Raw genomic sequence first — 22,494 nt, 5'->3', positions numbered from 1 at the left:
GGTAGAAGAAGAGAACAATGTATAGATCCGTTGTATTACTCCAAACAATGACATAGCCTTAAGACAACAATTATCCATATCACACAATGCTAAATTGAGACTATGACAACCACAAGGAGTATAAAAAGCTCTGGGATTCATTTCAAGTAACTTTTTTTGTACACCTTTATGCCTGCCTACCTTTCATATTAGATCTATTATCATATCCTTGACCTCTAATATCATCAACATCAAGCTCAAGATTGACTAAAGCATTTTTAAGATGCATAAAAAGCCCAAGTCCCGAAGTATCATCAACAGCTAAAAATTGCACCCAATATTCTTCTACTTTTGTGAAACTTTTTGAATTATTTAAACATCGTATGACAATGGACATTTGCTCTTTGTGACTGATATCAGGAGTACAATATAATATGATTGAAAAATATTTTGCTTGTCTTACCTTTGCAAGTATTGTTTTTCTTACCTCGCTTGCCAACATCTGTATAAACTCATTTTGAATTCTGCAACCAAGATATGTAGTATAAGTCTCATGATCTTTAATCCGTCGGAGGTGCTCTTTCATTACTAGATCAAACTCTGCAATCATTTCAATCATTTGTAGAAACAAACCATTGTTTTCAACATAAAGTTTTTCACAACTTCCTCGAAATGCTAAGTTATTTTTCGTCAATTGTTGAACAACTGCGATTATCCTCTGTAACACTTGTTTCCAATGCTCTCTTTCTTTATTAATTTGTACTTGTACTCCTGCATCAATCACTTTATTTGTCTTCAATCTTCTTTCCAATTCAAGCCAATTCGTCATACACTCCATATGCTCCTTACTCGTTTCATGATTTGCAAGACATCGACTCAAATTATGCCAATCATTGTATCCTTCATTAGTTAACTGACCATATCCAGTCTTGGTTACTTGCTTCTTGAATAACTTACAGCAAGAACAAAAAATCTTGTTACAAGAAACTGAATATAATAGCCATCTTCTATCACTTTCCTCCCCGTTTGGCAAAATTCTCTTATAATGTGACACATTGAAATGCCTGTTAGCGCTATCTTTAGGAAACACATTTATGATATCTCTATTCAGACCTCTTTCTACTAAAAAGTTTCTAACTTTTTGATCAATGTTGTCCCACTTTGCCGGATCATCAAACCAAGTTACCTGATTCAAGTTCTCATATTGAACAAACTCTTCATCTTTCTCATGATCATTGAATACATCCACATCGATAAACTCAAGGACTTTTTTAGTATCAATCTCATTCTCATCCAATTCATTATCTTGTTATCTGCTAATTGAATTATCAACCGTGTCTTCAACCTCTGCAACTATGTTTTTGTTTGATACAAAGTACTTGTTGATATCTCCAGCTTGACTTTGAATCATTTCTTCAATTTTTAGCTTTCTTTTTCTTTTTTGAGACCCAGACATATACTTTGGAAGCATGATTAACCTAAGAATTCAAAAAAATAATTCAATGAACAACAAGAGCAGGTCTATGTTTAAAGACAGCAGTGAATATTTTTGTTTTGATGAGTAAACTAATCAGTTGGTCATTAAATCATATCATATCAAGATTTTATCTATTTAATTAACATTCAATTATTCAACATGTGAAATGGATTCTCAGCAACTTTGGCAAGCGAGCGATACTGCAGTATCACACTTTCTGCATTGTCCAACGTCTTTACTACATACCTGTCAGTTTCAAAATAGGTGAAGCTCACTATGTGTAAAAGGAGCTTTTCAAAGCGATGTGAGGTAAACGAGGGTGGGTAGACAATGAGTAAAATGAGTTTTCCCAAATCAGTTGAGGTAATGCAATTGACTTTGACAGATGCAAGAGACAATTCTCGACAAAATAATAGTCGATTAAAAAAAAGTACCCAAGTGAAAACAATTCAGAAATGTAAGTTTAACTTCCACCCCTTCTTGTTTAACTTAGCTGTCATTCTTCCGCCGTATCCCAGTATCAAAATCATGTTTTTACACATGTATCCACCACAATCACCTACAAACTAGATTAGCAAAGTGCTTTGGTGATTGGCCTGCAGGTTAGCATCGTCCAAACAAAATGTGATGTTTCAATCTGAAGAGTTGAAAATGTAACAGTTTTTAAGATATTAAATTTCTTCCATAAAAATAGTAAAATGTGTTATCACAAAGTAAAGAGGGTATTTATGAAGTATAACTAATTATTAGAGAGATTTCAAGTGAAAGGGCATTTCTAAAATTTGATTTGTCAAAATCGAAGTTCACTTAGAAAAGTAAAAGAAAGCTTTCCAAATCACTATACTCTATGAGACATTATATAACAAAAAAATGGTTATATGCCAAATTTCCCAACTTTTGAAGGGGAAAACCATTAAAACTCCCACAACACAACAATAAATTCTTTCAAGTTAAGAATGCAGTAAACACTTATTTATTAAAATTTAGATTGCACAATATTCTCGTTATTTTAGTCAGAGGACTTGTCAGTTAGGTAGTTTTCTACATTTCTGAATTTCTTCGCTCCAATTCTCACCCCTCCTTTAAGACACAAAATTAGGATTGACTTTTTACCTCAAGAAATCATGGTAAATTTTGGATGCAAGGCTATCGTCTACACGAGTCAAACAAAACCCAGAAATCATGCGAAAGAAAACTCAACTTGTAAAGAAATTCTATTTAAATCATAAAACAACAAATCTAAATCCAATATATCAATAGAAATCAAATTATTCAAATAGCAAGATTAGGGGGGAAAGCATTATAATACAAACTATTACCGTACATAACATTAATACACTTACAAGGGTGAGCAACTGATGCTGGAGTCGAAGATGGAGAAGACGAAGGATAGATATCACCTTGGCCGCTGTTTCTGTCTTTCTCGCCGAGTTTGGGATAAGCAATTTTACAAGCTTTTATTTGATATTTTATTATTCTTTATATTTTAATATTTATAAATTTAAAAAGAAAACAGTTTTTTCTTTTATATATAATAAATTTTTTTTAAAATTTTTGGGCCCCAAAAAAAATTGGGCCTGAGTCATTGGACTCTCATGACTCTGAAGAAGCACGACCCTAACTATGAGTCAAAAGCAAGGTACTCATTATAGCGACAGACTTCCCTTCCTAGAGGACATATATTGTGTTATAATGTTATCTGCTCTGCACTTTGTATTGAGTTCATCGACCACCTTTTCTTTCATTACAGTTTCAGTAAGCTCCTTTGGTACAGTGTTCGGTTTTTGAAAGTGATACCCCCGGGATAGCCCGGGTCATGGGTTGTGCTCGGGTCAGGGGTATGGATTGTGCCTGGGTCACGGACGACCCGGGACACTGGATGGATAGTTCAAGTTGGGGAGAATCTACGAGAAAGGTCACAAGAAGCCGAGCAATTGAATGCCCGGGACATCTTCTCCTCGGGTTATTGGGCGTCCGGGCTCTCATGTAGCTTCCGGGAGACTTTCTACCCGGACTACTTCGATATAAATGCTGCATTTAATGGCGCCAACAACGTAGGATGTGCGCGGCCGACCTATCTCTGACAATAATATAAATGGTTGACAAACTTAAGTGGGCTAGATGTGACTAGTATACGATTTGACATGTCAGAACAATAGGGTATAATCAGCCGCCGTACTATAATTAATGATCAGCACAACGAACGAGGTCATCATTACATCCTCTACTATAAATATCAAGTTCTTTCTTTGCATTTATTTACCTGTTGACACATTAAATACTCTCATATACTACTCATTTACTCCACATCTCCCACACCAATCACACAGCCCTCACTGGGTTACATTGGTTTTCTTGCTTGAGTTCTTCACTGACTTAAGCATCGGAGTGGTCACGCCAAAAACCCCTCTGGCGCCCATTCACGTGGTTACTCTCTTGGTTGCAGATCTTTATATCATTGTTCAGTAAGCAAGATTTTGATCCAGGCGTCTTGTTCTCATTTTCCTTCATTATTTTGATAATAGATCCGGCGGAGCATTCGACCCGACTCGTTCATTTCACCCGGATTGCATTATTGGCACCGTCTGTGGGAAATAGAGTTCTAAGACGTTGATATGGCTCCTACCAGAAGGACGAACCAAGACACTTGTCGAATTCAGAAAGAAAATAACACTCATCTTTCTGGTGCAGGTGGCCCGCCACCCACTGGTCCCCGGCCTACTATTAACTTGACACCCGAGGACTTGGCTAAAATTGTATCTGATGCTGTGGAGGCAGCCTTGGCAAGAAGGCCCATCGCTAATCATTCTACTCGGCCAGAGCAAGAGCAAGAGCATGCGCAAAAGGAGCAAGTATGAGAAGCGGAGGAAGAGAAAAGAGAGGATGAGGAGGGCTCTCGCTCACTGGTGGGAGAGACCCCTGAACTTGATTTTCTAATATCCGTGGAGTACGAAATAAAAATACACATGAAAAAGAAGGGGAACCACACAGGCAGCTAGGAGAAAGAAGCATTCTGGTTTAGCGTTGGAAAATCACTATGGGAGAGAAATTTTGGAATTTCTGGCTTTCAAAGAATTAGATCTAATGGCATAGCCATCACTGTTACAGCTCACCCCCGTGACCGACCACCCACCAGAAACCGCGGTTTAGCTGTCGGAAAGCATGAAGAAAGACAACAATTACTCCATTGTGGGTCTGTAGCTTTCGATTAGTTTCCCAAGAATCTGGTTTTCATAATTTTTCTGGACTACGAGGTGGTGTTCTTTGATTGTGTTATATGCTACTTGGGTGAGTAAATATTGCTTCGTTTTTTAATAAGCCAAGGCTTAAACATGGATTGGGCACGAGTTGCATATTCGCTATCGGTGTGGCTTTGGCTGTATGCAGTTTTGGGCTTCAAGTGCTAGGATTGAAATATGCAACTGTTGAGAAAGAGCTGTCATTGTGATATTTCCAAGCTCGTCCAGCTTGCTTCACAACTCATGGCCCAACTAAGATATTACAAGAGCTTGGGCCGTGTTCTACAACTTGCCTACTTAAGGAGATAATTGGAGTTGGAGAATAATTTTCTCCCTCTCTACCCAAGTAAAGACCCCTATCTCAAGAGCAAGGATGCACAAGTTGGTTCTGGGATGGAAAACAAAGTCTCAGATATGTTATGGGTTCCCAAAAATCTTGAATTCACGGAAAGATAAGTATTAATTTTATATGACTTGAATTATTTGATAAAAATATTGTTCATGTAGCTGAATGTGGAGGATTGTGAGAGGTAAAATACATCGATCACCTAGGATGCATGTTTACTTGTGATATATGTTGGATTTCATAACTCATTCCTCAACGCTAAAGTCATGAGCACCAGAATGTTTGACACATGGATTGTTTATGTGGAGCTGCATTAACTCATTAGAAATTTGTGCTTCGGGATAGTTCTTGATAATTTAATTACTCAAGATAATTGATTAAGCGAGGAATCTATTGAGTGGAGATGGTTTGCATTTATCAAATTTTATTATCCTACTGGTCCAAATCACCTTGAATATTGGCATAAATTCTCCACGAATTTTATACATTTCTGACCATCAACCTTTATGTGCTTGAGGAGGGTTTTGAGGGGATGGAGTGGATGAGTGCGAGGAAGAGCAAATAATCGAAATTCTCATGTTAAACAAGCTTGATCGTGACATTTGGGTTGCATGGTTTCATATCTCTCGAAACCGGGTCTTGCTTGTTTGATTCTACAGCACAATTTCTCTCATCTTTGCTATCAGGCCTCTACATCTCTGTAAATGGAGCTAAATGAAAGGGGAGTTTTATGGATAATCTTGTTAATCGGCGGGTTGAAGCTTCTCTCTTTCTCAACCTTGGGAATTTATCAAGTTTATCGGAAAAGTCCCATTACTACCTTCATCTATGGATGTCGTAACAGGGAAGATTTAAAATTTTGTTCTTTATATATCTTAATATTACATTTGTTTTTCGCCTTATATCTAACTTATTAATTTGCTAAAGGATGTTCAATGCGTTCAAACTTGCTATATTTTTATTGAGTTGTTAACATCGGGCTCGGGATGCACTGCATATCTTCCTACATGCCTTGTCTACGGTTATAACTCATGTCCTTTTATTATTGGGCACTTTAGCTCGACATGAAACTTCGACCTCCAGCTCCGTGCAACGCCTCAATGCATTTTGCTATGCTCGGTGATTATTCTATTCAATCAACAGTGGCTTACTCTACTGATCATCATTGATTATTGATAATCTATTAGTAACAATTGCTTGGTTTTCTCGATTTTAAATGCATCGGGCTTCTATCTTCGCGGTCCATGACAGGGTCTTGTATTCCAACTGACTTATGGTAGATTTTAATACAATCAACGGAGGAAATTTCAGCTAGCGCTTCTTTGGAATCCATTAATTGCATCAGCAGCCACTCTACATGGCTTCCATAGCTCCACCCATTGAGTTGCGGCACGCACAATTGGCATCAGCCGAGAAACATGGTTATATCATCTTTATTGCTTGGATATCTCGATATTAGCTCAACATCTTGGGTGGTCCTTCGTTCCCAGTTCATTACTGCTGAGCTTGGTGCAATTTCACGAAGATAAGTTGCATCACTTTTATCATATTAATAAAATCAAGTGTTAAACGTATTTATCAATTATGCTCAGTCATAATTTTTAACTGAAATTATTTAAGATATATCATAGCGAGCCTTTCTTTATGAGATCGTATGAATTATTGATTGACCAGCTTAATTATGTTGAATTGCTAAAAAATGTGTGTAACGTCGGATCACGACACATTGCATATGCTTGGGATTTTATCGGTATGAGAGCTGAGATGTTTGGTGATGGATTTCTTATATCGGGCCATGTGATTACATTGTTATACTGGATTCCTACTCCTTGGTATGTTGGCTTGGATATTTCTACAGCTTGAACATAGAATCTAGCAGTAAATCCAACTTTGCTTGGCATGAGGTCCCGGCATCTTATTTAAAGTCCGGGAGACATGAGGCCCCGGCACCATATCTAAAGTCCGGGAGATACGAGGCCTCGTCAACTTATCTTAAGTCCGGAAGATACAAGGCCCCGATACCTTCTTGTAAGTCCGGGAGATATGAGACCCCGGCACATTATCTTAAGTCTAGGAGATACAAGGCCCCAGTTATTTATTAAGTCCAGGGATCCGTACCCTGGCCCGGGGACCGGTACCTCGGCCATCTATTAAGTTCAGGGCTCCGTACCCTTGCTCGGGGCTCCGCACCTCGACCACTCCAAGACCCAGGGCTCCGTACCTTGGTTGCTCATTAAGTCCAGAGCTCCGCACCCTGGCTCGGGGCTCCGCACCTCGACCACTCCAAGACCCAGGGCTCCGTACCTTGGTTGCTCATTAAGTCCAGAGCTCCGCACCCTGGCTCGGGGCTCCGCACCTCGACCACTCCAAGACCCAAGGCTCCGTACCCTGGTTGCTCATTAAGTCCAGGGACCCATACCTTGGCCCCGGGACCCGTACCTCGGTCATCTGCTAAGTCCAGGGATCTGTGCCCTGGCTCGGGGCTCCGCACCTCGAACATTATATCAAGGCCGGAAGATATGAGTTCCCGACAATTTATCCCATCTCTGGGATATTTGAAGCCCCCGATGCTTTTATAATTTGGAATTGATTATTTTTCTATCAGAGTATTTTCTCTGACCGGGCACACAAGACTAATCGAGACAGCGAGTATGACTCTAGCCCGACTATTGAAGGAGGGAGTGATGATACCCCCGGGATAGCCCGGGTCATGGGTTGTGCCCGGGTCAGTGGTATGGATTGTGTCCGGGTCACGGACGACCCGGGACACTGGATGGATAGCTCAAGTTGGGGAGAATCTACGAGAAGGGTCACCAGAAGCCGAGCAGTTGAATGCCCGGGACGTCTTCTCCCCGGGCTATTGGGCGTCCGGGCTCTCATGTAGCTTTCGGGAGACTTTCTACCCGAACCACTTCGATATAAATGCTGCATTTAATGGCTTCAAAAACGTAGGATGTGCGCGACCGACCTATCTCTGACAATAATATAAATGGTTGACAAACTTAAGTGGGCTAGATGTGACTAGTATACGATTTGACATGTCAGAACAATTGGGTATAGTCAGCCGTCCTACTATAATTAATGGTCAGAACAACGAACGAGGTCATCATTACATCCTCTACTATAAATATCAGGTTCTTTCTTTGCATTTATTTACCTATTGACACATGAAATACTCTCATTTACCACTCATTTACTCCCCATCTCCACACCAATCACACAGCCCTCACTGGGTTACATTGGTTTTCTTGCTTGAGTTCCTCACTGACTTAAGCATCGGAGTGGTCACGCTGGACACCTCTCCGACGCCCATTCACGTGGTTACTCTCTTGGTTGCAGATCCTTATATCATTGTCCAGGAAGCAAGCTTTTGATCCAGGCGTCTTGTTCTCATTTTCCTTCATTCTTTTGATAGTAGATCCGGCGGAGCTTTCGACCCAGCTCGTTCATTTCACCCAGATTACATCAGGTTGGTGCATAAATTTACATGAAATAAATATTTAAAACTAGTATATCAGAATTCGGTATTGTGCTCGGTGTTGTCAACACTGCACACAACACTGCAGCGAAAATTAATTATTAAGCACACAAATATAACTTTAATAAATAGACACTTGGGTTAAACTATGCACAAGTATGAATACTTGTGCGATGCCTTATGACAAAAATTCACTAGTAAAATATGTAAATCGTTTACACCAAAGCCGAAACTAGTGACCCTAACAAATCAAGATTCCTTGACAATTCAAGGAATTAAAGTGCATCAACCTAAACTGAAAATTAAAAACTAGACGCATAAAAATAACATAGAGCTTAAACTCAAAACCGAAGCCACCCTTCGGTCAACACTCTGCGTCAGTGTTGTTCTTGAGTGTTGGCAGCATCAATAGGCAACACAGGCGCGAGGTGTAGAGAATCACTCAAGCTTCTTATGCAGATCTTCAACACTGAATTAATTCCAGTAAAGCTCCTGTAGCCGTCCGTCAATATTCTCTACTTCTCGCCTCCTTTTTCCAATCATTGTCCCACTTTTTATATATTGCTTCTTTGACCTAGATCTTCATAGATACTTCCCACCTATAAACAAGGAAACTAGAGTTTAATAGGAGTCAAACTCTAATATAAAAGCAAATACTTTTTATTTTATAGATCGGTTCCTAAATTAATTAAATAATTCCTAACAATAAGATTTACTCTATTTAGGAAAACAAATCTATCAATTTAGTCTAGAAGTACAAAATAAAAATAAAATTTTAATTGAAATTGGAATAAAATATTCCATTCAGATTTGACTCCATATGGTAGATTCCATACTACAAAAGACGCTATGCTATCAAAATGGCTAAGAAGTTTGCCTCTGCGTTTATTGCGTATGAAATTTGGAAGGCCGGCAACAAGATGATTTTTTTATTCCGAAGTCCCTTCGGTTAAGGCTTCGTTGTACAAGATCAAGATTGTGTGCTTAAATGTCTTTTATCTTCACTTCCTGCGACACCGACTAGTTTTCTAGGTGTCATATGTTTAAGAATGACTTGGGTATGTGACGTTTTATTGTTTTCAGTTGTCACTTTATTTTTATGTTGATTTGTCTAAATATGTTTGGAGTACGTGAAATTGGCCTTCAGTCTCCAGTCGTCGATTTTTTTTGTATTCAGTCTCTGGGTACTTTTTTAGTACCACATTTCCACATGAAGTGTACCACATTTTCACATAAAGTGTATCACATTTTGTATGACATAGTACCACAATTTTGTAGGTAGGGAGTGAATCCAAAGAAATATTTTGATTGAGAATTTTTCACCAACTTCTCCGGTGGAGTACTTGTATTATAACATTTTATTTGTTANTTAAAATTAACTGTTGCTTGTTCGAAAACTTGGCAAATAATATACAGATAAAGAGAGATAAATGGAATATTTATTGAGAAATTTTTAAAATGTTTGATCTGTAAGTTGAGTGAAAATTCAGTAATACTTCAAAAGTTAGATTCGATATACATTGATTTGATTGATATAATAATAATAATAATAATAATAATAATAATAATAATAATAACAACTAAATATTTAATAAGAATGGAAGATGGATGATTCGTTCCATCAAACGAAATAAAGGAGCCCACGAGTCATGAAAATTATCCTATCAGATGAAGAAAAATCTGTGAACAACCTTTACAGGTGCGAGCTCTCCATAGTTTCGCACGAATTTAAATATGAAAAAAACAAAAACAAAAAACAAAAAACTTTGAATCATGGATATTATAATATGTATAATCGAGGAGAAGGCCCGAGAAAGCCGACAGTGTATTTACATTAGTCCAAATTCCAGAGATCCACGTCTCCATCGCTACACATGGTCTTTTCACTGTGCTCCACGTGCAGCGTTTGCTCTCCGGTGCTTTGCTCTTTATTTGGATCTCCTCCGACCTTTGGGACTGATCTGTTTACCATCTTGTATCGCCGCCCGCTTCATTTTCTTGGAATTCTATTTTCCTCCTGCTACGTAGTACCATCTGTGTGAGATTTGTGTTCTTAAAATCTTGTTTGTTTTCATCGATGTTTCACAATGTGTTCTGTTTTGGTTATAGAGTTTACAAGATTGTATCTTGAGAGTTCTGATTCTCGTGGCTTCTATGCTAATCTTTCAGTCCTTTTTAATGCTTCATTTCTTGCTAGTTTGTAGAATCCGAATCTTCTTTACATTTTGTTTCTTGCATAGGTTTGCTACCCGGATTTTTGTTGGAAGAATTCCAAACTACACTTAGGTGGTTGAAAATGTCAGGCGTGTCAATGGGCGTGCCGCCGCAATCTGATCACCTTGATCAGACTGCGGACTCGACGAAACCTGCCCAACACCAGCCGCACCCGCCGGCGCTGGGACACGTGATGGGATCCCTTCGAGTAATAGAATTGCAATTAGTAGCTTTCATCATGGTCTTTTCCATTAGCGGGCTAGTGCCGCTCACTGACCTTGTTTTCCCCGCATTGATCTCGGTATACATCCTCGTGATTTCACGGCTGGCGTTTCCCACGCTCGGCAGTTCCACGAAATCCCCCGAGCTGTTTCGAGAGAGTAGGCTCTTTAGATTGTATGTGATTCTTGGCACCACTGTTGGGCTGTTCTTGCCTTTGGCGTATGTTTTGGGCGGATTCGCGAGAGGGGACGATCACGCCGTGCGATCCGCGACTCCGCATCTGTTCTTGCTATCGTTTCAGATACTTACCGAAAATGTAATAAGTGGGCTGTCCCTGTTTTCGGCGCCCGTGAGAGCCCTGGTGCCGTTACTTTACACGGCCAGGAGGGTTGTCGTGATCATCGATTGGGTGAATGATGTGTGGATCAACAAAACCTTGCCGGCGACTGCCGAATTTCAGGTGATCGGTTGAAGCTTGACTAGCTCTCACACGCTAATATGAATTTCGAATCGTATCTTAAGTCATATTTTAATTAAATTCTCGTAAATTTAAGCACCCGTCACGTTTGTGGATAGGATGATGAATTATAGGTCAAGTCGATCGAACTTAGGATCAAAAACGTATCTTCTTGGAAGTATATATTTACAGGATCTTTGCCAATTCTAACATCAACCTGTGTTTAGGAGGTTCAATTGAACCTCTGGAATGAATCAATAATATTGAGTTACGAACCGAATGTCCTTAGAAAGAATGGAACGAGGTCATGATTGACAACGATCAAATAGTTAAACCAAACCAATTCGACTCTGTAATTAGCTAATGCATTTCGCCTTGTTTACGTTTGTCTTCAGGATGTTGCTTGGTTTTGGTTTGGGAGGGTGTTGGCAGTGGTTAACTTGGGGTATTTTTCAATGAACTTGCTGTGCTTTCTGATTCCGGTGTTCCTTCCGAGGGCGTTCGAGAAGTATTTCAAGGAGAGGGACGAATTACATGCGAAGATGGCCGAAGACAAGCGTTATCCTCAGCAATCAGATAGCAGCAAGAAGGCCGAGTAGAAACAATTCCTTTTGAAGCTTGCACTATGGACTCCTCTTGCTTGGTGTAAATAAAGAGTAATGAATTGTAATCTCCAGATTTTTGATTTTGACCATCTCTTATCACTAATTTTACGTACTTTACTGCGTATAAATTAGCCTTTTCCTTTGAGTAATTTTCGTCTACTCTTAAAAATTTAGCCCCTGAAAATTCTAATTTTCGAGGCCGTTCGTTTTAGGTTTTAGATTTTTATACGAGTAATAATTCAAAAAATGTTACTAAAAAATATAATATAAGAAAATAAAAAAGACAAATGGAGAAGTATACCTGATTTTTTTTAAAAAAAAATGGATGTGATTATTTTTCCAAAAAAAAAAAAAAAAATTAACTTTTAGAGAGAAATGAAAAAAAAAAGAGAAATTTGGGTTACTCAAACGGGCTTGGGTTAGGATAGTTGAAATGACTACCCAACCCAAAAAGCCCAAACCCGAACTGTCCGGTCCAACGATCATCTTTATGTGCAGATTTAAAAAACTTTAGGATTTCTTTTGCTTACACACTTCCGAAATACACATAAATGTATATGTTAATTAATATATATTTATAAAATAAAAAATTTAATTGTCTTATTAATATTTAAAATGTATCTTAACTTTTATAAAATAATGCATTTAAAAAAAAATCATGTATTTCGACAATGTAATGTTTAAATATTTTTATTATTATCAAGGTTTTAAAAAATGCGAAAAAGCGCTAACCTTCTCGAAGAAGCATCAAGTTTTTCAGACTTGAGGAAGACTAGTATGAATTTAAGCGTAAATTTTTTTTTATTTTTAGTGTAGTTGTAATTATCTCAAATCAATAAATAGATAAAAATAAATATTGCATAAATAATTCTTCTGCATTAATTTTTATATGTATAAAAGTATAAAAATCTCAAAATTACAATATTTAGTTGTTTTTACCACTAAATCACATCAAAAAATGCTAAATATTGATCAAATCGTTGTCATATTCTGATTTGAATTATTCTTCTTCGTTTATTTCATCTTCGGTAGAATGATATTATAATCGAAGTCTCACCAACAAACTATCATGTACAAACAACATGAAAGAAAATAAAATAATGTTTACATACCTGGATTGTAGTTTTGATCATTGTTTAGGCATCTGCTTATTGCTACTTTTTTTTTTTCCAAATGCCCCTTTCTTTTTGTGTGTATTTTTGTAACTCAACATTTGTCACGTGATTTTTCATTTGAACATCAGGAAAGAACTTTTCAACGGTAGTGATCATATTATTTGCTATCAAATTATCATCTTTGATACTTTGATTCTTGAGGAAATAATATAGATTCAGAAGATAAGCTACTGTATGAATTGGACTATCAAAACGACTTTTGCTTTTTGCATCAATAATTTCTAAAATTGGCCCATAATCACTTTCTTTCTTCAATGTTATTTGAATTTCATCTTTTGCATTCAATAACTCTCTATACAAGAAACCCACAGAAGGTTTCTCCTCTCCATCAGCAAGTCTAAGAACTTTTATCAATGGAGTGAATACTTGCAAGCACAAGAGTTCCAAAAATAAATGGGGACAATAACATCAAATGCATCTTTTCTTTTTTTGCTCCTAGACCATTTAGTGTTATTACATTCATTACCAGTCATCATATTTCTCTCTGACTCTTGTTTCTCATCAAGCAAACTTTGCAATGTTAAGAAAGAGGTCGCAAATCTAATTACACTTGGCCTAACTATCTCTCTTTTTGTAAACTGTCTCATCAATGCCGAAGTCTTGTGACGAACATAAATGAAAATACAAAAAGACTTCGCTTTTTTTTAATCGCTCCATTGAACATTTGAAGTTTAGAAATTCCTTCAAGCAAAAGATTTATAGAGTGAGCTGAGCATGATGTTCAAAATATGTTGGATCGTTCTAATGCTAACAGATTCGCGGAAGCCATGTTGTTTGAGGCATTGTCGGTCACAATTTGCGCCACATTTTGAGCCCCAACCGGATCAATACATGCAATAACATATTCAAATATGTATCATATTTTGGGTAGCTTCGATGCTACATGTGGGGGCACTGCCCCCACATGGTTTGGATGGACAAGATTCACACACATATGTGATTTTAAAAAAATTAGCGGACCCCATGTATGTGTGGTTAAATTTGGGCCCTTGATTCTATATTGGAGGTAAGTACCCTTACATGTAAGATGGAATCAGCCCATATTTTGGTTGTGTGAGCTTCATTTGAAGCTTCTCTTGATGAAATAAAAGCAGTTCCTAGCTAACAATTCACATAAAAATTAATGATACTTCTTTTCCTATCACTTATGATAGAACAACAATTATTTCCCCACTCTTCATCTTGCTTCTTCAAAGTTTCTTTTGTTTTCTTCACTACTCTTTTTAAAAGTGGTTCTTTAAGTCGGTATTGTGAAGGAGAGATATAGCCAGGACCATATTGTCCTAAAGCCTCAACCAATTTTTTGAAACTATCGTTGTCAATTGCATGAAAAGGAATTTCAACTTCATACACCCATCTTGCCAAACATTGATGAACTTGGAGCAATCTTTTTTTTTTTAGCAATTGCATCAGTAATATTTTGTTGTCTCATTTTCCTATTTGCACTCATAGAAGCATCATGAACATTAATTGACTTTCCAAATTGATCAATAGGTCCTATCTCAGTCCATTTTTTTTACTCCCTCTCTCAATGATAGAAATTTCATCATCTTCCTCTTCACATCTATTCAAAGACATAACCACATCATTTCTTAACTTATATTCATTCAATAACTTTTCCCTCTTCTTAGACTTATTATCCTCAAGCGTTGAACGACGTTTTACTTTTTGCTCTCCAGTTATCCTCGTACATGCTTTTACAACTTTTCCTAGCATATCTGAAATGTGGATTTTGTTCCTATAAATTCCGTCGGTCGAAACTTTACCACACAAGATACAGTTGACAGTTTTATTGTGGCACCCCCAACTCAGGACTTAGCCCTCGAGAAATGCCACCTTACCTAATTATATCTCGTGCGGAAATAGTCCTTTGAAGTATTATAGACATTAAAAAAATCTACTAAACTTTACTAGCGGAAGCGAATCGAACAAAGCACCAGTAAATTTCGATGGAGTTATTACAAGACCAAAATAAAAACATATAAAAAAAGATTTATTATAAATATTTCAGACAACCACTGCTAGATCATTCACCAACATTTCCTTCTTTATTCAATTCCGGTATACTTGTCTCTGGAAATTACAATAGATAAAGAAAATAGAGAGGTTAAGTCTTTAAAGACTCAGTGAGAATTAAATAATAATCAATATGATGATAAATTTAACAGAATGATATAATTGACAATAGGGCGAGCATCCGACTATATTAATGCACAAGATAGAAAATATGATTAGCAAGAAAAACAAGCCAAGTAAACTAATATACTCGGACAAAAGTCACGTTGTTCAATGGACTCAATCTCCAGACCAAAGTCCGTTGTCCAGGGCTCCGTCTTGGTCAATCATTCAATCATTCAATCATTCATTCATTCATTCGTTGATTAACTAATACCTTATTTGGTGAAAGTTTGATAAGAATCACACTTAGTGTGATGATATTACAATGAGAATTTTTCAGTGAAGCATTCCATCATTATGTAATAACAGTAATGAGTAAATTAAGCATAATAAATTTGACTATGATGCGATCAAGATGATAGATTTGATCGGTAAGAAGGATATAGTCATGATTGATGATTTATTATGATAGAAGGAGTGGCCATCGAAGTGATGCATCAACGAGATTTAGAGATACAATAATTATGCACAAGCACAAGAAAGCAATAAAACATGACAAATATCATTTAATAAAATATCATATCATAATTTCCAGGCCAACTGCCAAAGTTATAGAAAGAACGGTAAAAGTAAATTTCTCACCTTAGTAACTTCCTATAGATGAGTGTGAGAATCCAAATTTCAAGTCAATCCTATTGACCAAGTTGATTAACATTAGTATAGTATAATATTTCCTAATTCATTTTTAATATAGACTATCCCCAAAATTAACTCATAACTTTATATTTTATTTGGTGACATAAAATACCATAGTTATAAGCGTATAGAAAATCTTTGGACTCGTCTCATGTCATAGTAAGAGTATGTACTTTAAATGTTCATAATAATTTACAAAATATTATACCAAAAGTAACATCATAATTTTTATTTATTTATTTACTTCATATTTTATTTATATAAATACGAATATATTACTCACAAACATATAAAAAAATAGTTTGTAAATCCAAAAATTATAAAACTTCAAATCTACTTCTAGTGATATATTTTTAAAGTATTGAAGACTAGAAACTGGTATAAAAAGATTCAAACGATTATACAAGTATCATATAATATCTGAAAATCATAGTTTTAATATTTAAAAATTTATAGTAAATGAAATACTCATCCAAAATTTACGAAACTTGCACAGCTGCCTAGAATAATATAGAGCATGCTTCAAAAAATCCGATTTTCAATTTTCGTTGGCGCGTGGCCGGCATCCGGCCACCACGCGCGGCCAAGTTTTTTTCCAGCAGACTTAAAATACGATTTCTTACAACTCTTATGTTATAAGCTTTCTGAAATTCCCAGCCGAAACGTTCCAGAAAAGGAAAAACAAGTAAAACTCAAACCTCGATTTCGACTGCCGGAAAACATTATTTCCGAGGTCGATTCCGGGAAACCAAAGACATGAATGAGAAGTATGACATACAATGAACAACTTTCGTGTTTATACTAAGGTGAAATACGGTCAGAAAAGGTACGGAAATTGGGAGTGAAAACAATACATGAAAAGTGAGTTTTCCGGCACTATTTCCTTTTCGGGCAGCGGTGGTTTATGAATTTTGACGAAAAATAGGCTGTTAATTTTTTGACACCTCCTTCTCTGATAGCTTTCTGGGTAAGTAGGGAGTTTTGAGGAATTTTTTAGAATTTTTGGAGGAGTTTGAGGTATAGAAATGAATTTTTTCCTATTTTTCTCAACTAATAAAAAGCCCCATTCTCACACCACTCAAACTCTACTCTAGACCAGCCCTTAAAACGCAAAAATTAGGCTAAGAAACTCTTGAAATTCATCAAGTGAATGGCTTTCTTTTATAGGCAAAAGGCAAGCCTTTTCTCCAATCCATGTTGGACATCTTCCGATTGTCAGTTGGGCAAGAAGGGAGGTGGAGTGTTAGTTAACCAAGTATGATGATGATGATACCTCACTATGCATGCATGTATGAGTAGCTAAAAATATATTTAAATATTTGACTTAGTTATTTCATTTTAATTTATTTTTATAAATATTTAAAATTATTAGTAATAAATAATAATTAAATATAGGCAAAAACTTGTGTGAGACGGTCTCACGGGTCGTATTTTGTGAGACGGATCTCTTATGTGGGTCATCCATGAAAAAATATTATTTTTTATGCTAAGAGTATTACTTTTTCTTGTGAATATCGGTAGGATTGACCCGTCTCACAGATAAAGATTCATGAGATCGTCTCACATTAGACCTACTCTTAAATATATACCTAATTATGAGGTATTATATTTATGATTTTGAAGATCTACTAGTGCATCAGTATCCCATCCAATATTCCTGAAGTCCCTTTTCAATTCAATATCTATAGAATGAGCATTTGATGCCATTGAAGAATCATTTCGTTCCATTGATCCCTACAAAATTCAAGCTAATAATATACAAGGCAAGCTAATAAAATTTTTATTGGAGAAACTACATTTTGTTAAACACGTTTCAATGATGTCTTGATTCGTTTTTTTTTTATCATTTATTTAATTTGATAATTTCAGTATTGGCTACGTTAATTTTTATATTTATGAAAATATTTTTATTTAACAAAGATCGACTTAATTATAAAAAATTTTGCAAACAAAATTGTATGCAAAGCTTTCGCTAATTCTTTAGTTTACATAAAGTGGGAAAATATCATACTTGTGAAGACCAAAAAATCATAAGAAATTCTATTTTTTTCAACGTTAAGAAAAAAATTCCACCCTTTGTGTTTGCATTTGTATCAAATTTTTATTTTAAAAGGTGAAAACAGTAAATAAATATATCTTAAATTTTAATAAAAAACTTTAAATTACAAATTTAAATATTTAAGTTAATAATTTTTTTTTAAAAAAAAACTATACTTATATGGTTAAAAAATTGAATCCACGTATTTATCATTATTTTTTTGTCGAAAAAAATTTAATTGTTAAATAACAAAAACAAAAATATCAGTATTCGTTGATTAGTGGTTATTTTTGATGTCCCAGAAACTCCAAAATATGGTTATTCTATTGTTTTTAGGGAGTTATTGTTATTCGTGATGCCTAATAAACCGCAAGAAACTTCAAATCAGGAGTAGTTTTCTTGTGAGACGGTCTCACGAATCTTTATCTGTGAGACATGTCAACTCTACCGATATTCACAATAAAAAGTAATATTTTTTCATAGATGACCCAGATCCGTCTCACAAAATACAGCCCGTGAGACCGTCGCAGACAAATTTTTGTCTTAAATTAGATAAATGACAAGAAGACATATTAATTTACTTATTATTTTTTAGAAATATTTATATAATAATTTTAGATCAATAATATTATGATTATAATTAATACCGATTATTACTGTTAAAATCATCATCGTCTTCATTCTTTGGTTGTATAAATGACTGAATTTGCTTGGATACACGTGACAAGAGATTAGAAAACTCGTGAGTTTTGTTTGTCCATCTGTTTCTATTCAAAAAAGCACTATTATCTCAAATGAGAGGAAGTGTGATCAATCAATCTGAGTGGTCAATTCCGAACAATCAATGAATCAGGGTGGTAACTCAGCTTCGATTAATTAACGAATCTGTATAGCCAGTTTCACTTCTACAACTTTCAAAAAAAGAATTTTTCGGGTCGTCATCTACGTTACAAACAAGCATTAGAGATGTTGGAGTTAACTTGTGAAAACCCATCACCCGATGAAATTTTCAGAAACGAGTGTGTTTAAAAGGTCAAATGAGAATGTGTGGAGTTTGAGTTATTTATAAAAATTTCAAGACGTTGTCGGCTTGGATAGGATATGGGCTTCTCAAATTAACTTGAAATATAATAAAAATCATGCTATTAATTGGGTTAAAATAAGGGTAACTTTACAATATAATTAAAATCATGCTATCAAGTGTTTTTGCTACGATTCTCATAGCGGATGTCCAATCATCTATGAGATTTTCCCTGTTTTTCAAGTCTAATACATCTAGGTTAAGCATAACCCCATAAAGATGTATATGTTCTAAAACAGTTTTTCCATAGGGTGTTTAGTGCATAGGAATTTGATTCTTCCTTGACCTTGTTCCTGTTGGGTGTGATTCTCCACTAGTGTAAAAGTCTGTTTGGGATTCTCTCATATTTATATTTTGAGATCCCACACTTTCTTTTGGTGGTTCCTGCGAAGATGACCAGGTTATGGTGGGTTGTTCACCCCAGTTATGTTCATATTTAAATCTACAACCTTGATATTTGCAAAAGATTCTACAATGTCTTGAAAATCCTCTAGATCAATCCTTTCTAAAGTTGTCATCAGATTAATTTATTTTCTGATACTATTTTGATTAGATTGATCATTTTTTCTTTTTCAGTTAAATGTTTTGGCATCAATTTGGTCTTCCCTCTTTGATGTAATAAGGGTTCAGAATGAAATGATGGTGGTAACTTTTCTTCTGAAGTCTTTTTACTAGAACTTGGTTGTTGTTCTAGGTTTTGATAAGTTCTCATGTTTTCTTGATATCTAACCTTAGTTAGATCTTCTTGTTTCAAATATTCCAAAGATTTGGAATAAATCCTGTAAATAATTAATCTCGAACTTGGTTTCGCATTCATGTTATTTGAGTAAATACTCCTCCTCAAACGTTTAATTACATAATAATAATAAATTTGTATGTTTGAATTAATTTTACCTCGGTTCTGATACCATTTCTGACCCCAAGAAAATCAATCATTAAATTTAACACATATAAGAATATTTTTGTTCTTTTTATTATATTAGGGAGTTTTAAAAAAAAAAATTAAGTGTAGAGAATTATGATAATGTTGAGTTTGGATTTAAGTATTTATTTCAAATTTACCCTTAGAATAATTAAAATTGGGCTATCCACAAAATGTTAATACTTAATAGCATTATGTCATATTTTGAATGAAATGATTTGATTGGAATAAATTATTTCAAATCTAATTATTTGAATTGAATAACAATTGGTTGGTTATCATTTCGAATCATTCTAAAATACAAAGAAAAACACATGAAAAAGTAGGAATTCTCGAGGGCTTGTAGCTTAAAGACACTAAATTTTAAGTTTGAGATTAGATATCCTATTTAAGATCTAATTATAACAAATTTATTTTCCAACTCAAAAAAAATATTTAAATATCTGCTTCAGTCTTTTACCTGAACATCAATGAGGGACTTGGGTGAAGACTATAAAATTCGCACATTTCAACTTTCAACTTCAAAGAATAATTATAATTTTATTTTAAGTAATTCTTAGACAACATATAAATGATTATGTTAGATTGAAGATATATTAGTTTTTTTTGGTGATAACAACGTAATCAAGTTGTTTTATGGTTCAACTGTTATTTTCATGTATTTATAATTTTTCAAGCTGGATATAACGAAGTCAAGTCGGACAGCATAATCTTTAAGATATCGTTGGGCTCCATAAACATATAACTATACTAAAAGTCAGCCAGTATTTCTATCCAAATACTGCATCTAAGACTTAAATTGGGCTGCATGAGGCCTCAAGCTGTAATTTAATCTTTAGCTGGTATGCTTACATATAGTGGTGGAGCCAGAAATATGGCTCTGTCCGAGTTAAAATTTTAAACTATAAATTTTTTTAATATTTTAAATTGATTTACCCGGACTAATATCATATTATTCCAAAATTATACAAAATTTACATATAAATTATTTTAAAAAAAATTTAGCCCAAGTACAATTGCATGTAGCTCCGCCTCTGCTTACACACCAAGTCAGTCTTTGTACATATCATCTCGAGATTTCAGAAGACCATTTAACTAACCAATACACATTATCTGACATTTCTAATTATCAAATAATGTCTCATAATAAGACAAAGATATGACAAACTTTTCTTTATGATATATAAACTTTATTGTTATATTTGGATATATGTCCATGCGCATTAATTGTGCATACTACGAATGAAAATGAAACAAAATACAACTTGATTTTATGTTACCAATCAGTATTGTACATTCGTTTGCTTAAGATATGACCGTTGAAGGAGCTCATCTGTATAAAAGCACGACTCTAGACACATTCACAATCAGCCTTATCAATGATTTGAAACATCTTTTACTGATTTATCTTCATGCTGCTCTATAATACATGCATATTGTTCATATCAAATTGTTAGGGATCAACTTGTTATGCCTTATCAACTCTAGTTGTTCAAACCACCTAGTGAAGAATTGTATTTGCATCTGTCCGAACCTAAGGATCTGTAGACAATTTGAGTTTTTTTGTTGTATAGAAAATACTAAGATTTGCAGTTTCGACTTTGGACGAGTCTTCACCGAAGTGTAGCTATACGTACAGTTGTATAAATCAAAGTATTTTAGTGAATTTTTTTCTTAAGTAAAATAAGAAGATAGATAGAAGAATGTCACCTTCGAACTTCTATATATCTTGTATATACATATATACATATCATTAACAACTAACAACGGCTAAATTCAGCTCAATTTTCAAAAAAAAAAAATTAAAGCGTTTATTCAGCTTCTAAACTTTATTTTGATCCTAACAGATTCAATAAATTTTAAAATGACATGATACCTATTTAAAAAAATGTCTTTTTCTTTCTATATATTTAGATGATACATACATAGGTGGTTTTACGTTGGAGTGAGCATTCAGTTACCAACCGAACTGAATTAACTGAAACTAATTTAATTGAATTTTTTAATGCTAACCAAACAAAATTAACTCATTTTAAAAATAAAAAATACGAATTTTATCGTAATAAAAACTTTATACTCACAATTTTTTTTTAAAAAAATACGTGCAATATTAAATATAAAAATATTAAACAAATAGTATAAAGTTTATGTCAGGCATAAATAAAAAAAATCAAATGTAATTATTTAATATTTTGGTCAATCGAATTTTTTTCCTCTTACAAAATCATCCTGATAACCGATTTGATCGATATTTCTAAACTTAAAACCGATTTCCAAATTAACCTAATCAAATTTTCGAAGTACTTTTGTTCGATCGATTAATTTAGTTTAATCGATACAGTGCTATCCCCTAATGTACTGTACTTGCACCAAGCCTTCAAGAAAGTTGAACTGGAATATATTTAATTAGCTAAAGTCTGCGATTTACATTTAATTAGTTATTATAT

The 22,494-nt window shown here is 34.9% G+C and overlaps 1 protein-coding gene and 1 long non-coding RNA gene across 2 annotated transcripts; both read left to right on the top strand.

The window, feature by feature from the left end:
• Positions 1 to 4,853: 4,853 nt before the first annotated feature.
• Positions 4,854 to 6,723, top strand: LOC140964073 (uncharacterized). The gene is made up of 2 exons (XR_012172817.1): positions 4,854 to 6,160; positions 6,322 to 6,723. It is a non-coding gene; the product is annotated as an uncharacterized lncRNA (long non-coding RNA).
• A 3,623-nt stretch (positions 6,724 to 10,346) lies between these two features.
• Positions 10,347 to 12,163, top strand: LOC140964818 (uncharacterized). Its single transcript, XM_073424765.1, has 3 exons — positions 10,347 to 10,557; positions 10,760 to 11,415; positions 11,808 to 12,163. The coding sequence occupies exons 2-3, from the start codon at positions 10,816 to 10,818 to the stop codon at positions 12,009 to 12,011; spliced, it is 804 nt and encodes a 267-aa protein (XP_073280866.1). The 5' UTR covers positions 10,347 to 10,557; positions 10,760 to 10,815; the 3' UTR covers positions 12,012 to 12,163.
• The last annotated feature ends 10,331 nt before the right edge of the window (positions 12,164 to 22,494 follow it).

The sequence above is a fragment of the Primulina huaijiensis genome, chromosome 18, assembly GCF_012295235.1.
Source record: "Primulina huaijiensis isolate GDHJ02 chromosome 18, ASM1229523v2, whole genome shotgun sequence".
Lineage (NCBI taxonomy): Eukaryota > Viridiplantae > Streptophyta > Magnoliopsida > Lamiales > Gesneriaceae > Primulina > Primulina huaijiensis.
This window is presented reverse-complemented; position numbering and strand designations above follow the sequence as displayed.

Coding starts and splice junctions, on each gene's coding strand:
- LOC140964818 (XM_073424765.1), top strand. CDS start 10,816: ATGTCAGGCGTGTCAATGGGCGTGCCGCCGCAATCTGATCACCTTGAT. Junction 11,416..11,807: donor CGGCGACTGCCGAATTTCAG/GTGATCGGTTGA, acceptor GTTTGTCTTCAG/GATGTTGCTTGGTTTTGGTT.